We start from the raw sequence: 13,492 nt of genomic DNA, 5'->3' as shown, positions 1-13,492 counted from the left end.
TCACAATTGGGGCAAGAGGGTAGTTAAGTTGTGGGATCAAAAAGGCAGAAGTTGCTGCCATCAGACTTAACAACGGCACCAGTTTCTTTACCACTGTGGGGTTTCCGGTAGATAGCTTATAAAAGTAGGAAGAATCCAGCACCTCGGGAATTGTGTCCCTACACTGATTTGTATTTTGTGGCTGTAGAATTGCATATATTGAAAGGAGAGAATGCAAGAAACTCTTGAGGCAGGGTATTACAGTTCGGAGAACCTGGTCACCCAAGTGGCTTTCCCAGTATGCTTTTATTTATGTGCCCCTAAACTCTGTGTACCTGGGAACAGTTTTGTGCATTGGACTGTGCAACTCTGGGATGCTGGGATTTCATGAAAGGTACTGAGCAATTAACTATGTCACAGCCAATGAGAGTTGTATTCTTGAGAATACCTTCTAAGCCCTTCCCTATTCTCTTGGATATGTTTGTACGAGAGATCAGGGGACCCAGATAAGTTTAAAAAAAAAAAAAGATGCAACAATCTCACTCTTAAGTGATTAAGATTTTGTAGGATACCATTGGCCCTAGTGACAGTTTACCACATATAAAGTCACTAAAAGAACATTCTTTTCAAAAATATTCTGATCCAAATTGTGAAAATTAGTGAAAATTTTATGAAGGTGGAGAAAAGATTTGGAGAAATTTGTTTTACTTCATTGAAGCCATTCAAAATAGCCCTGACATTTATAGATCTTATTCATTCATTCACTATCTATTAAGTACCTAGCTTGTGCAAAGCAATGAGCTAGATACTTTAGGAGAAACAAAGAAAATTAAGACACAGTCCCAGCCTTTAAGGGTCTTACCATTTGGCCTTATTAAATTTTGATCATTTCTCAGCTCGCTTCCAACTAAAAAAATCAGAATATGTTTTTCTATGACATTAGTCAACAATCCCTGATTTCAAAGCCTGCCTGGGACCAACCCTTCCTACCTTTGAAACTTTTACATAATATTCTTGTCTAGCCAGCATCCAGATTCAGGCTTTTCATTCCTATCTATCTACCAGGTGGGTGTAAGAAACTTATGGGAAAGTGTGCTTAGAGCAAAGACAATGACTTCCTAGTGATGAGGTTGGGAATAGGGAGAAGAAAGGGTGCAAGAAAGGGGGTGCAGGAGCTGATATTAGTCAGTCAGAGAACAACCCTTTATTAATTTAGTAAGCATTTACTATGTGCTAGGCACTGTGCTAAGCATTGGGGATATGAGGAAAGGCAAAAACACAGTCTCTACCCTCAAGGAGCACACATTCTAATGGGAGAGACCACATGAAAAAAATCATATATATATATGTGTGTGTGTGTGTGTGTGTGTGTGTGTGTGTGTGTGTGTAAGTGGAAGGTAGCCTCAAAGGAAAGGCATTAGAGATGGGGAGGTGAAGGGGGCAGGGAAGAGGATGGAAGAGACTGAGGGAGGCCACTTGGAGGAGGTGAGATTTCAGTTGGATCTTGAAGGAGCAAATCCAGGAGGCAAAGGCGAAGAGAGAGGGAATTCCAGGGATGGGAAATAGCCACCACAAAAGCAAGAACAATATCTCTCCTTTGAGATCTTCCAAATATTTTTCACAATCATCCTCTGAAGTAGGCAGTACAACTATTAATTCCCCCATTTTCAAATGAGAAATCAGACTCAGAGTCCAAGGACCTGGATTCACATTCTGCCTTCTTCACCTGCAAGACCTTGGGTGAATCATCTAACCTGAGCCTTAGATTCTTTACCTGTAAAATGAAGCAGCAGAACAAGATGGCCTTGGAGATCCTTCCAGCTCTAGAATTGAGTGACCCTATGACCTGAAGGTAGCAAGTAGCAGAACTGAGAGCCCATCTCATGTCTTCTGACTCAAGGCCCAGTGGTCTCTCCACTACCTCAAGGACTTCTTGCACCAAGTGTACCAGAAATCACTTCTATACTCTTTGACACAATGTGTAAAGCTCAATGACAGATATTTCCAGGTCAGCAAGGAGAACAGAGAAAATATTTCTCAGAAAGTTGAGATGCAGTATCTTTCTATTTGTAGAGAAAGCAATTACCTGTGGTCATCCTCACAGGAGAAAGCAATGTTCCTGCCTTCTATAATGGATTTCAGCTCTTTGATGGAAGAACCGGAGCATGAATCACTGGAAAGGGAAAAAAAGGATGAAGAACACAAACCTTGAAGATCCAGATTTTCCCTGTCTCCTGACTATTTTCCATGCAAGCTCAGTTTCCCTAGGAGTGGCTGCTTTTGAATGCATTCTGACAACCACAACATCTCATTGATGCATCGTGAAATGATATTGTATAAATTGTTGTTATCTAAAACTCAGATTACCTTGGCTGTCCCCCGATGTTGTGCATCACCCAAATCTTCATCAAATGAACTTTTTTTGGATTCAAATGGTGAACCTCCACACTTCCGAAAATGCTGAGACAGAGGGGACACAGAACAGAACATGGCTTTCAATAGCAAATTCAAGACGCTGGCAGACTTTAGCTGGCTGTTAGAAATTATTACCCACTTAACACAAGGGACAATAAACTACCCATTTGGGATGAAAGGCACGATTTCTATTCTGAAATGCAACATTTAGTCATTCATCCATATGACCTTTCTCGCCACCACAATGTCCTCTGTTTTAAGTCAATAATGGGCATGTCACGCTATGCACTGGGACTGATCTCTAGCAACATCAGCAAATATCTTCCCAGAAGCACAAGTGGAAGTCATGGAGTGAATCCTTCTCATTATAAATTATCACAATTCAGGATTAGTCCCACTTTCGGTAGGATTTCCCTGGGTCCTTTTGTTGGTCCAGATACACCTGTGCATAGAGGAATATATGCACCTCTTTCTGTCTCTCTCTGTCTCTGTCTCTCTCTGTCTCTTTCTCTCTCTCTCTATATATATATATAAACATGTACACACATATATGTACATGCATACATATATACATATATGCATGTATGCATACATATTCGTAGATATACACTTTATTTCTAGCCCTACAGCCCATTCCCATGATCCTTCTTCAGGCATTTCTGAAAGCAATGCCTGCATGAATCACTGACAGGTGCTACTTCTCACCCCAGTAAGACAGTCTTGCAAGAACTTGCATCATATATTAGCAACTTGACTATAATACTCTGGAATGTTACCTTTTTTTTCCCCCCCAAGGCTCTCAAGGGGAATGAAATAAGAGATAAAAACTTTTTTTTTCTAAGAATTGACTCTGTGTTGAGAAAGGAATTTGATCAATCGATCAACAAATACTTATTGACCTTAAATCTCCAGCTACATGCTGTTGAGGGGAGAAAGGGAGATCAGGAAAAGGAAGTACTAGTACAGGTTACTCTGTGCCCAGCACTGTGCAAGAAAAAATAGTAAAGTTTAAGAAATGGCCCCTCCTTTCATGGTGTTTATAATAGAGTGATGAAAATGAAACTCATACACATGGGTCAATTAAAGAACAATTAAGGATAGGAATGCAAGGAAGCATAGTGGAAAGGGTATGGAACTTAAAAGGTCCTGAATTTAGATCTTTCCATGACCACCTTCGTCTTGTGACCTTGGACAAGTGACTTCCTCTCTCTGAGTCTCAGTTTCCTCATCAGTAAAATAAGGGAAATGGACTAGAGCAGTGGTATGAAACTGAAATAGAAATCTGTCCCTGCAACTTACATATTGATTTAGAAAACCACAAACTAACGTTATCTATGTTATATTTCCATTTATTTTGTTAAATATTCCCTCATTACATTTTAATCTGGTTTGGTGGTACTCAGAGTTTTGTCTCAGTGGTGAGTTTGACACCACGGTCCCAACATTAAAACCTATGATCCTCTGATCTTTAAGTAGAAAGAGCCCTGGATTTGGAGTCAGAGGGCCAGGATTCCTATAGTAGGCATTTAAAATGCTAGTTCACCTCCACATAATAGTCTTTCTCTCTTCCTTCAAGACTCAGAACAAGCATCATCTTTTATCTGAAGTCTTTCCTAATCTCCCCAATTGCTAGTGCCCTCCTTCTCAAACTCTTTATTTATTTGTATTTATTTACTTTTTTCAGGCTGTATATATTTTCACATTTATTTGTTGCCTTCTCTATCAGAATATCAGCTCCTGGCCAGTAGGGATCAGTACTTCTTTGTAGGTATATCACCAACTACCTAGGACAGTGCCTGGTATCTAGAAGGTGCTTGATTGAATTGAATATAATGAAACAGCACTTCAGGAAACTTAGTCTGGTAATGGGGTTCAGGAATTTTAACTTCTTTTTTGGCCCAGAGCTTCAAGGAGACAAAAAAGACTGAATCACAAATCTCCCAAGACTGAAATTTAATTTAGTTTAACTATCCAGAAGATAAAGCTCACGCATGCATATACATGATCTCATACATACACACAAGACATAACAACAACAGCTAGTACCTGCTGTTTCCAAAAGGTTGGCTGATTGACCCGTTGAGCATCACATGGACAACCCCACAGGCTGCTTCTGCAAACTGAAAACATGCCCAGCATTCTTGTGTGTGACAATATTTAGCTTGACTAGATGATTATATAGAAATAGTTGGTGGTTTAAACATTAAAAGGACCTCTTAGGAGATAGTAGGGAAAGCATAGTGCTATTTTTGGGGAATAGCTGAAAGAAAAAAACAGCTAATTGTCCCATTACTTACCTTAGAATATATATATCAGTGTCACCTCTTTCTAATTTCTGTTTCCTTTGTTTCTTCTCATCTGTATACCATCTGTTTTACTACCTTCTAACTATAAGTGGCACAGTGGACAGAGTGACAGCCCTCGAATCAGGAGGACCTGAGTTTAAATGTGACCTCAGTCACTTACCAACTGTGTGACCCTGGGCAAGTCACTTAACCCAATTTGCCCTGGTTCTTCATCTGTAAAATGAGCTGGAGAAGGAGATGGCAAGCCACTCCATTATCTTGTCCAAGAAAACCCCAAATAGGGTCATGAAGTGTTCCACACGACTGAAACAACAACAATCATAGCACAGAACATGGACATAGCCCAAAGGGAATTACAAGGAAGAAAAAACTGTACACTAAAGTCAGATTCTTCATTTTATCCATTCAAATTAATATTCTCACTAACTTATTAAAATAGTTTTTGAAGATTGCCGTGGTCAAAAATTTCATCTCCCTGAGGCCAACCCTGTGATGGTCCTGCCTGAGCAGAAGTAAATTGATTCTTGGATGACAGATATACAATCCACCCCTGGGCCTGTCCTCAAAGCCTCTCCACATTGCCAGGACTTGCCACAGTTCATGTTCTGTTGCCATAGCCTTTAAGAACCTATGGTCACCATCAAACCATGATAACACATCAGAGGAAGACTTCAGTGAAAGATGGTTCTGCCCTTTATTAAGCATGGAGCTTAATAAATAAATTGAATTTGTTGTTGCTGTTATTATTATTATCTCACATTTGTACAGTTTTTTACATTCATTATCTCATTTGATCCTAACACGCTGTAAGTTAGACACTAAGTTTTTTACTAATGAGGAAATTGAGGCTCAGAAAAAAAAATTAAGTGACATGTCCAGTGTCACGTATCCAGTCGGTATTGGAAGAAGGATTTAAACACAAGTCTCTCCTGATTCCAAGTCTAGCACCTTTTCTGCTGTGATGTTTGTATTTCACAAGGAGTCACATCATTGAATAAAGGTCTGGATTATAGAAAGATGGGTTTTTGTACTTCTCTCTAGATTAGGTAAAAATCCTGGTGAGATGGAGCACAGAGAGTAGCCTCCCATAGCCTTTTCAAGAACATTACTGATAGCCTGACTATTGCCTTCCAACTCAACTTACATTTAGAAACAAGGGTAACTTCATAGTGTTTGTGATGGAAGAGGTTTTTCTTAGCAAGTCAGTTTGTTTTTAATGTTAGAGAGCATAGTGGCCCAGAAAGAACAGGGAGATATTTGGAGATCGGGGGAAATGTAAAACAAGGTTAGGGAGATCTAAAGAGATGATTGGTTTGTGGCTTATTCTTGTCTGTGTCAGGGAGCTGCAAGAATATGCAAAATACCAATGAAAGGTAGATTGTTTTGTCCTATCTCCAGAAAAGGCAAGGAGTCCACTCTAGATAAATTAAGCCTTGCTCAGGAACCCCTACTACCTGAAGACCCAGCCCAAATAACAGGCATGAAGATAGAAAGTTTACCCTAACAACTAGTCACAAAGGTTAGTGAAAAGAGCTAGCAAAATGAAGTGATGGAATCGAATCTTGATTTGAGGAAATTCAGAGGGAATCTGGTGGTAACCTACAGAGCATATGGCCTGTTTATGCTGTTACCCAGGCAATACGGTGTAGAAACATTACGCGTATTGGGAGAAAGTGACAGGCTCAAAGGAACAAATCTCCCCTCCCCAGGTCATCAGGGACAATGAAGGGGAAAATTGTTTCAATGAGGAAATGAAATAAAAGGAAATGAACAGAAGGCAATTTCCCCATGTGTCAGAAAGCTGAAGGGTAGAAGAATGTGCTACAGAGAAGGAAGGAAAGAAGAAAGACCCTTGAATAATTGGAGGTAAGTAATAGTTATGAGACTCTTCCTGTAGAGAGAGAACTATACTGTGTTAGAAGGAAGCAATCTCTTGTGCTACAAGAAATGTGATTTGTATGTACCAGGTAAGAGATTTGTATGTACCAGAAATTGATTACAGAAGTGAAAGTAAATAGGAGTGGTTAGTGGCTCTGTGCTGAGGATTCCTGGGGCAGCTACTGTCAACCCAACATGGACAGCGAAGAGTTTTGTTGTTATCTCAGGCTAAATGAGAAAAGCTTCCCAAGACTTGTTAATGCTGGTGACTGCTACCCATTTCTGGTGACATTATGTTGTGAAAAATTATTTCATCAGAAGGAACCTGTAAAACTTTGCTAAGAATTTATAGTTATGGAGGAAAAATCCTGAAAACTTCAGAGGCACAGGTGGTGTTTTTACCACTACTTTTGATAGAAAGAAGGGAATGGAAAAGGGAAAGGCAGTTGTGGGGAATGAAAAACTCTCTAAGAGTATGGTGTCTGAGAGGATTTTTGGAGGATGGAATTAAATATGGGAACAATGACTCCTTGTCCAAAAAAGAAGTATACCTAAGGATGAGCAAAAATATATTTACATGTATTCTTATTAATCTGATCAAGAAACATCTACACTTAAAAAAGGATGAGAAAGGAATGCCCACAAAGACATTATCTGCCCATTACTACAGGCATTGCAATAAGTTTGATTTTAATTCTTGGGATAATCCTGGAATGGATCATTAAAAAGATGTTTAGTGAGTGAACATTTAGAAACGGATGTGATGATTACGCAGAACTAGCAATAGTTCCATTCCATTTAATGGAAATCTGTAGATAGAGTTTAACAATATTTCAGAAAAGCATGTTACAAATTCTCATATTATTATCATGAAAAAGATGGAGAAAGGGCAGAAAACAAATGCTTGCAAATTTTAAAAAAGTTTTAATTTTTAAAAGAAAAAACATGGAGAGAAGTTGACTAGACAATATATTATTTATATAAATTTGTTTTAGTAATATGAGTAGTTCTGATCAGAGAATAGTTGTTATGATTCAGTGTCAACTTGGCAGGTTTTCCACTGGAGTGCCTCTGACTTCTCTGCTTGGCCTTGTGCTCTTCATAATTTTGTCGATAATTTTAACAAAAGCATAGATCATATGCTCATCAAATTGGCAGTTGACACAAAACTGAGAAAAAAACTAACACACTGGATTAGAGAGTCAGAATCAAAAAAGACATAGACAAGACTGTACTGTTGGGCTGAATCTAATAAGATAAAATTTAATAGGGATGAAAAAGTCAGCTTCATAACTACAGAATAGATAGTGTTTACACTGAAGTATGCTATTTTCTTTCTTTTTCTTTTTGTTTTTTGTCTTTTCTTTCACATGGTTTTTCCCTTTTGTTCTGATTCTTCTTTATAACATGACTAATATGGAAATATGTTTCATATGATTATACAAGTATAGCCTATATCAGATTGCATGTCGTCTTGGAGAGGGGAAAGGGGAAGGAGGGAGGAAGAAATTTAGAACTCAAAAGTTTATAAAAGTGAATGTTGTTCTATCAGGTATTCTTGCTTAATTGTTTTCCTTTGTTACATGGGATAGGGTTGAGGGTGAAGGTCTTTTTTTTTTCCAAAGAAATTATGGTGCTATATAGATAAAAGATATCATTAAAACAGAATAACTCCTAAAGAGAGAAAAGTAAATCAGTGTTTAATAATAAAATTTAGTGTAGATCAGCTATTATTATAGTATAGTCTTGACTTATCAGTTTAGTAATCCTGTCAAAAAAGGAAATAAGGTCAGTCTGGCATGAGCCGTCCTTGAAGAAGCCGTGCTGGCCTTTTGTGATCACTGATTCCTTTTCTAGGAGTTGTTTATTAATCATTTTTAATGGTACATTCTAGAATTTTCTCTGCCATTAAAGTCAAGTTTATTGGCCTTTAGCTTTGCATTAACTCTTTCACAAAATTCTCTCTCATTTGTGCTCTTGGAGGCCATTTTTTTAGTCAAATGCAAACATTCTTGAAACATTCACTGTGTCATTTTGGGTGTTAAATATAGTCAGAAGCTAGGCAATGGTGAATAAAAACTGCCATATAGTCAGTTGTAGGATATTAGGTTGGTTGCTGGTGTTCTATTTTGAGAAGAGAAAAGGAGAAGCATGGGAAATAACTGGAATTTATGTAAGACCTCAAGGGGATGAATTGCAAAGATTCTCTGGAAACAAAAATCGGAGGGAGTTTAGGATTTTAAAGCTATGAGGCACCTTAGATCAAATGTAGCCCAATCTCCTCATTTTAAAGACAAAGAAACTCAGACCCAGAGAGATGAAGTGATTTGGATAACAGTAAATGGAAGAGTCAGAATCTGAAGCCAGATCTCCTGACTCCAAATATCTTTTCTATTGTGCCATGCTGGATTCTCAGTGAATATTGTCTTACTTGTTTTTTGTCTTTGTTTCTCCAGCATTTGGCACTATCTCACACATAAGAGATACTTAATAAATGCTGAATTGAATTTAAAAAAAAGTGAATGTTGAAAACTAAAAATAAATAAATCAACTTAAAAAGGAAAAAAAAGAAAAGGACAGATAGCATTTTGTTTGAAAAGAATCTGACAATTTTAGTAAGTTGGAGAGATGTCATGTGTCAGCCCCTAAAGATACTGAAATCTCAGGCATTAAGAGTATCATTGCTTCCAGAAACAAGGAGGTGGTAGCCCCACTGTAGTTTGCCTTGATCAGACCAAATATGAAGTACTTTGTCCAGTTCTGGACACTACTACTTTAGGGGGCTACTTATAAGCTGGAACAAATCCAGAGGAAGCAACCAGGATAGTGAAGGGACCTGGAGTTCTTGTCTTACAAGGATGGGTTGAATGAATTAAGGAAGTGGAGCATGATAGCTATCTTCAAACATTGGAAGGGCTGCCATATGCAAAAGTTATTAGACCTTTCTGTTGATCCCCATAGGGCAAAACCAGGAGCAATTAGTGGAAGTTGTAAAAGGGTAAATTTAGGTCTGAGGAGAAAGGAAAAACTTCCCACCAATTAGAGCAATTTATAAATGCAGCAGGCTGCCTTGGGAGATAATGAGTTCCCCTTCACCGGAGGTCTTTGAAGCAGAGACGGGTCACCATTTTTCGGGGATGTCATAATACTGAAATCCCCTCCAACTCAAAATGTTGATTTTTTTTTCTTTTATACCATAGAGAATAGCACGTACAACATTCAATGAATAGTAGAAGAGAGTGTCGAGAGTCGATATCGAAGAAGGGAATAAGCAATAAAGCCCCTGGCATCAGGTTTCAAAGTGTGGGGCAAGTCAAATCAGCAAGCATTTATTAAGTACCTACTGCATGCTGGGCACTGTGCTAAGTGTTAGGGACATAAAGAAAGGCAAAAGTAATCCCTGCCTTCAAGGAGCTCACAATCAAACAATGGAAAAAAATGGGTGATAAATAGGGTGAACTAGATTTCCTAATTCAAGGAGGCAATTGGAACTCATAGCATGCAATATGCCTCCAGGAAGAGAAACCTCATTTAAAAGGAACAGACTAGATAAAAAGGGGGTAGAACTCAAGGGAAGGAATATGGTGAAGAATATTTCAAAAAGGGAAGAGGGAGAAAGAAGTGGTATTGTCTAGACTGCTTGAACAGAAGAATGAATCAGATGAGTAGTTCAGAAAATTCCCTATAAAGAAGAGTAACATAATAGTGACAGGAGATTTCAATTAACTGGACATACATCTCACTACCACTAATATAATTGTTGTTCTTTTTTTTGTTTTGTTTCATTTTTTGTTTGTTTTTTTAAAGACTAGGTCTTCTAGGTCTCCCTATGTCTCTCAGGCTGGAGGCGTAGGTTCTCCTCAGGGGCTGATCTCACTACTGATCTTCCTTCTGGAGGCTCACCACAGTGATGCCGAGTTTAGTGCAGACACTTGATTAGTTTAACCCACTAATGCTCAGAACTCCAGAGCTCAAGAGACTTGCCAGTCTCATGTCCCTCAGTAGCTGGGATTACAAAAGTGCGTCACCTCTCCCAGCTACCAATATATTTGTAACTTAATTTGTTAGTTTCATCCTTCAAAAGGTAGAGGCTGTCACAAGGGGAGCTGTTATTCCAGAGCCGATTCTAACCAGTAAGTAGAAATACTTCCTTTAGAAGAAATCAAGTGAAACTAGAGGGTGTGTGAACATTGTATCACAGAGTTGGTGCTGGAGAGGAGAGGAAGTCTAGATACAATCTAACACTCATCCTAGATTTGGTGAGACCTAAGTCAAAAAGAAAGAATAGGTAGGATCTAATGACCTAATGGTCTATTAGGGAGGACTGGAAAGCTCTTAAGACTGACATTGTGAAGACAGGGTGCTAACTAAAGAAACTGACAGGGTGGGGCAGGGTAGCCAAGTGGTTAGAGCTCCAGCCTTGGAGGCAGGAGGATCCGAGTTCAAATCTGGTCTCAGATATTTCACACTTACTAGTTGTGTGAACCTGGGCAAGTCACTTAACCTCATTGCCTAGAAAAAAACACACATGCACACACACACACACACACACACACACACACACACAAAACAACAAGACTGACATTCTAAAGAGAAAGGGGAGCTAACTAAAGAAATTGATGTAGTTCTACATGGAATGTGTTGACCAGCTCATTTTTAAACATACTGCAACTAAAGCAAGCCTCAGGTGAAAAATCATATCCCTACAAACACACACTGACAAAATAAAAAAAAGAGAAGATTAGCAAACTAAATATACATTTTAAAAAATAGAAAGCCAAAAAATAAACAAACCTAAAATAAATACAAAATAGAAAATATTAAAAATTAGTGGAGAAATAAATTAGAAACAAAAAACCATAGAAATAATAAACACAGCTAAAAATTAGAATTTTGAAAAGACTAATAAAATTAATAAATCTTCGGCTGATCTTTAAAAGGACAGAAAATCAAATCAATAAAATAGCCAATGACAATAGCCATAACAAGAAGAAATTTAAAAAATCAGAAACTTTTATGCTGTTATATGCTAACAAAACTGAGACTACAAAAGAAATAGAGGAGTTTTTTCTGAGATTGGACTATTTAGGATCTCTAATGGGCTATTTGGGCTATTTAGGATCTCTAATCTCTAATAATCTTTTGATAATTTGAACATTTTATATATATTATGTATATATATATATACAGTAAAGGAACTATCAAAGGAAAAAAAAAAACTCCTGGTACTTACGGATTCATAGGAGAACTCTCACACTTTTAATTAGTACACATACTATATAAAATATTCTCCAAATTTTGGAAATAAAGCACTTACCAGAATCCTTCTATGAGACAAATGCAGTCTTAATATTGAAACCAGAGAAGGATAAAACATGGAAGGAAAGCTATAGGCCAGTATCATTAACGAATATCAATTCAAAAAATTTAAACAAAATCCTGTTAAACAGAATACAGCAATTTATCCAAGAAATCACTCATTATGACTGTTAGGTGTACAAGGATGGGTCAGTGTTAGGAAAATAACACAATCACATTAAAAACTAAAACATCCAAAGCTACATGATTATTTCAATAGATGTAGAAAAATCCTTTGACAAAGTATAGCACTCATTTATGCTAAAACAACAACAAATTATAGGCATTGAGAAATCTTTTTATTAATATCATTAAAAAAATTGATCTGAAACCAAAAGCAAGCACCATATGCAGTGGTAATATATTAGAACCTTTCCCAACAAGTACAAGAGTAAAATAATGATGCCCACTCTCTCCACTGTTATTTTATATAGTTCTGGAAATACTAGCAACAATAATGAGACAAGAGGAAGAAATTAAAGGCATAAAGATAGGCATAGAAGAGATAAAGCTATCTCTATTTGCTAATTATATGATGGTATACTTGGAAAATCCTAGGAAATTAGTCACCAAAGATACTAATTACACAATTAATAACTTCAGTAAAGTTGCAAACTACAAAATAAACCCTCAAAAATCAACTGCATTTCTATAATAGTAATAAAATCTAAGAAGCAATAATAGAAAGGAAAATCCCATTCTAAATAACTGCAAAATAAGGAACAATCTGCCAAAACACACACAAGACTTGCATAAATCCATGTACATAATACTTCTTAATGATAAAAAGAATAATTTAAATACCTGAAAGTACATTTAGTACTCATGACTAGGCCATGTTAATATACATAAGATGAAAATATTGCCAAAGTTAATTTACACTTTTAATGCTATACTAATCAAATCACCGAAGGGATACATTATAGAACTTGGTAAAAATGATATCAAAATCCACTTGGTAAAAAAGATATGCTTAGGAAGGTAGAAGCAAAGGAAGGAAACTGAGGGTGAACATGAAAGAACAGTGTACTGTACTTCCCTTAAGAATAGCACCAGGAACTCAAAATCCCAGGATGGGCTGTGGCTGGAAATGGATGCTAAAGACAACAAAGCATGGTTTGGGTTTGTATTTTTATGGCATTTTTTTTGCTTGCTTGTCTTGTTGGTTTTAGCTGTGTTGTGGGTAAGAAAAGGATTAAAGAAAGAATATGACCACAGCAAAAGGTAGATGAGACGATTGTAATGGAAAACAGGGACAAAACTGAACCACTGAATTCTCGTTTTGCTTTTCTTTATTCTTCCAAGGAGAATGATCTTTGCATTAGGAAGGACAACCTGAAAATGGTTGTGGGTGATTGGGATGGAACAGAAGCACAAGTTATGAGATTGCATGGTAACAAGAATTCCCTGACGTAACTGACAGATGTCATTGGTGAGTGGTCTTTTGAAGGAGAAAGCCATTTGTAGTGTATGGCATGCTGGATTTGAAGCCAGAAGACCACGATTCAAATCTAACCTCTGCCACTGACTGACTACCTGTCTAACCCTGGGCAAAT

At 37.4% G+C, this 13,492-nt stretch overlaps 1 protein-coding gene across 2 annotated transcripts in view; it reads right to left on the bottom strand.

The window, feature by feature from the left end:
* CD38 (CD38 molecule) overlaps positions 1-13,492 on the bottom strand; it is a 68,070-nt gene that overhangs the window by 5,275 nt on the left and 49,303 nt on the right. For both annotated transcript variants that reach the window (XM_027836552.1, XM_027836551.1), the window contains exons 5-7: positions 4,441-4,514; positions 2,347-2,439; positions 2,066-2,152 (exon numbers count right to left, since the gene is read on the bottom strand). In XM_027836552.1, coding sequence (XP_027692353.1) covers positions 2,066-2,152; positions 2,347-2,439; positions 4,441-4,514 — 254 coding nt within the window. The remainder of the gene's footprint in view (positions 1-2,065; positions 2,153-2,346; positions 2,440-4,440; positions 4,515-13,492) is intronic.

The sequence above is a fragment of the Vombatus ursinus genome, unplaced genomic scaffold, assembly GCF_900497805.2.
Source record: "Vombatus ursinus unplaced genomic scaffold, bare-nosed wombat genome assembly UNPS02014818.1, whole genome shotgun sequence".
Taxonomy (NCBI): Eukaryota; Metazoa; Chordata; class Mammalia; order Diprotodontia; family Vombatidae; genus Vombatus; species Vombatus ursinus.
Note: the sequence above shows the minus strand (reverse complement) of the source record. Positions and strands in the feature narration are given on the sequence as shown.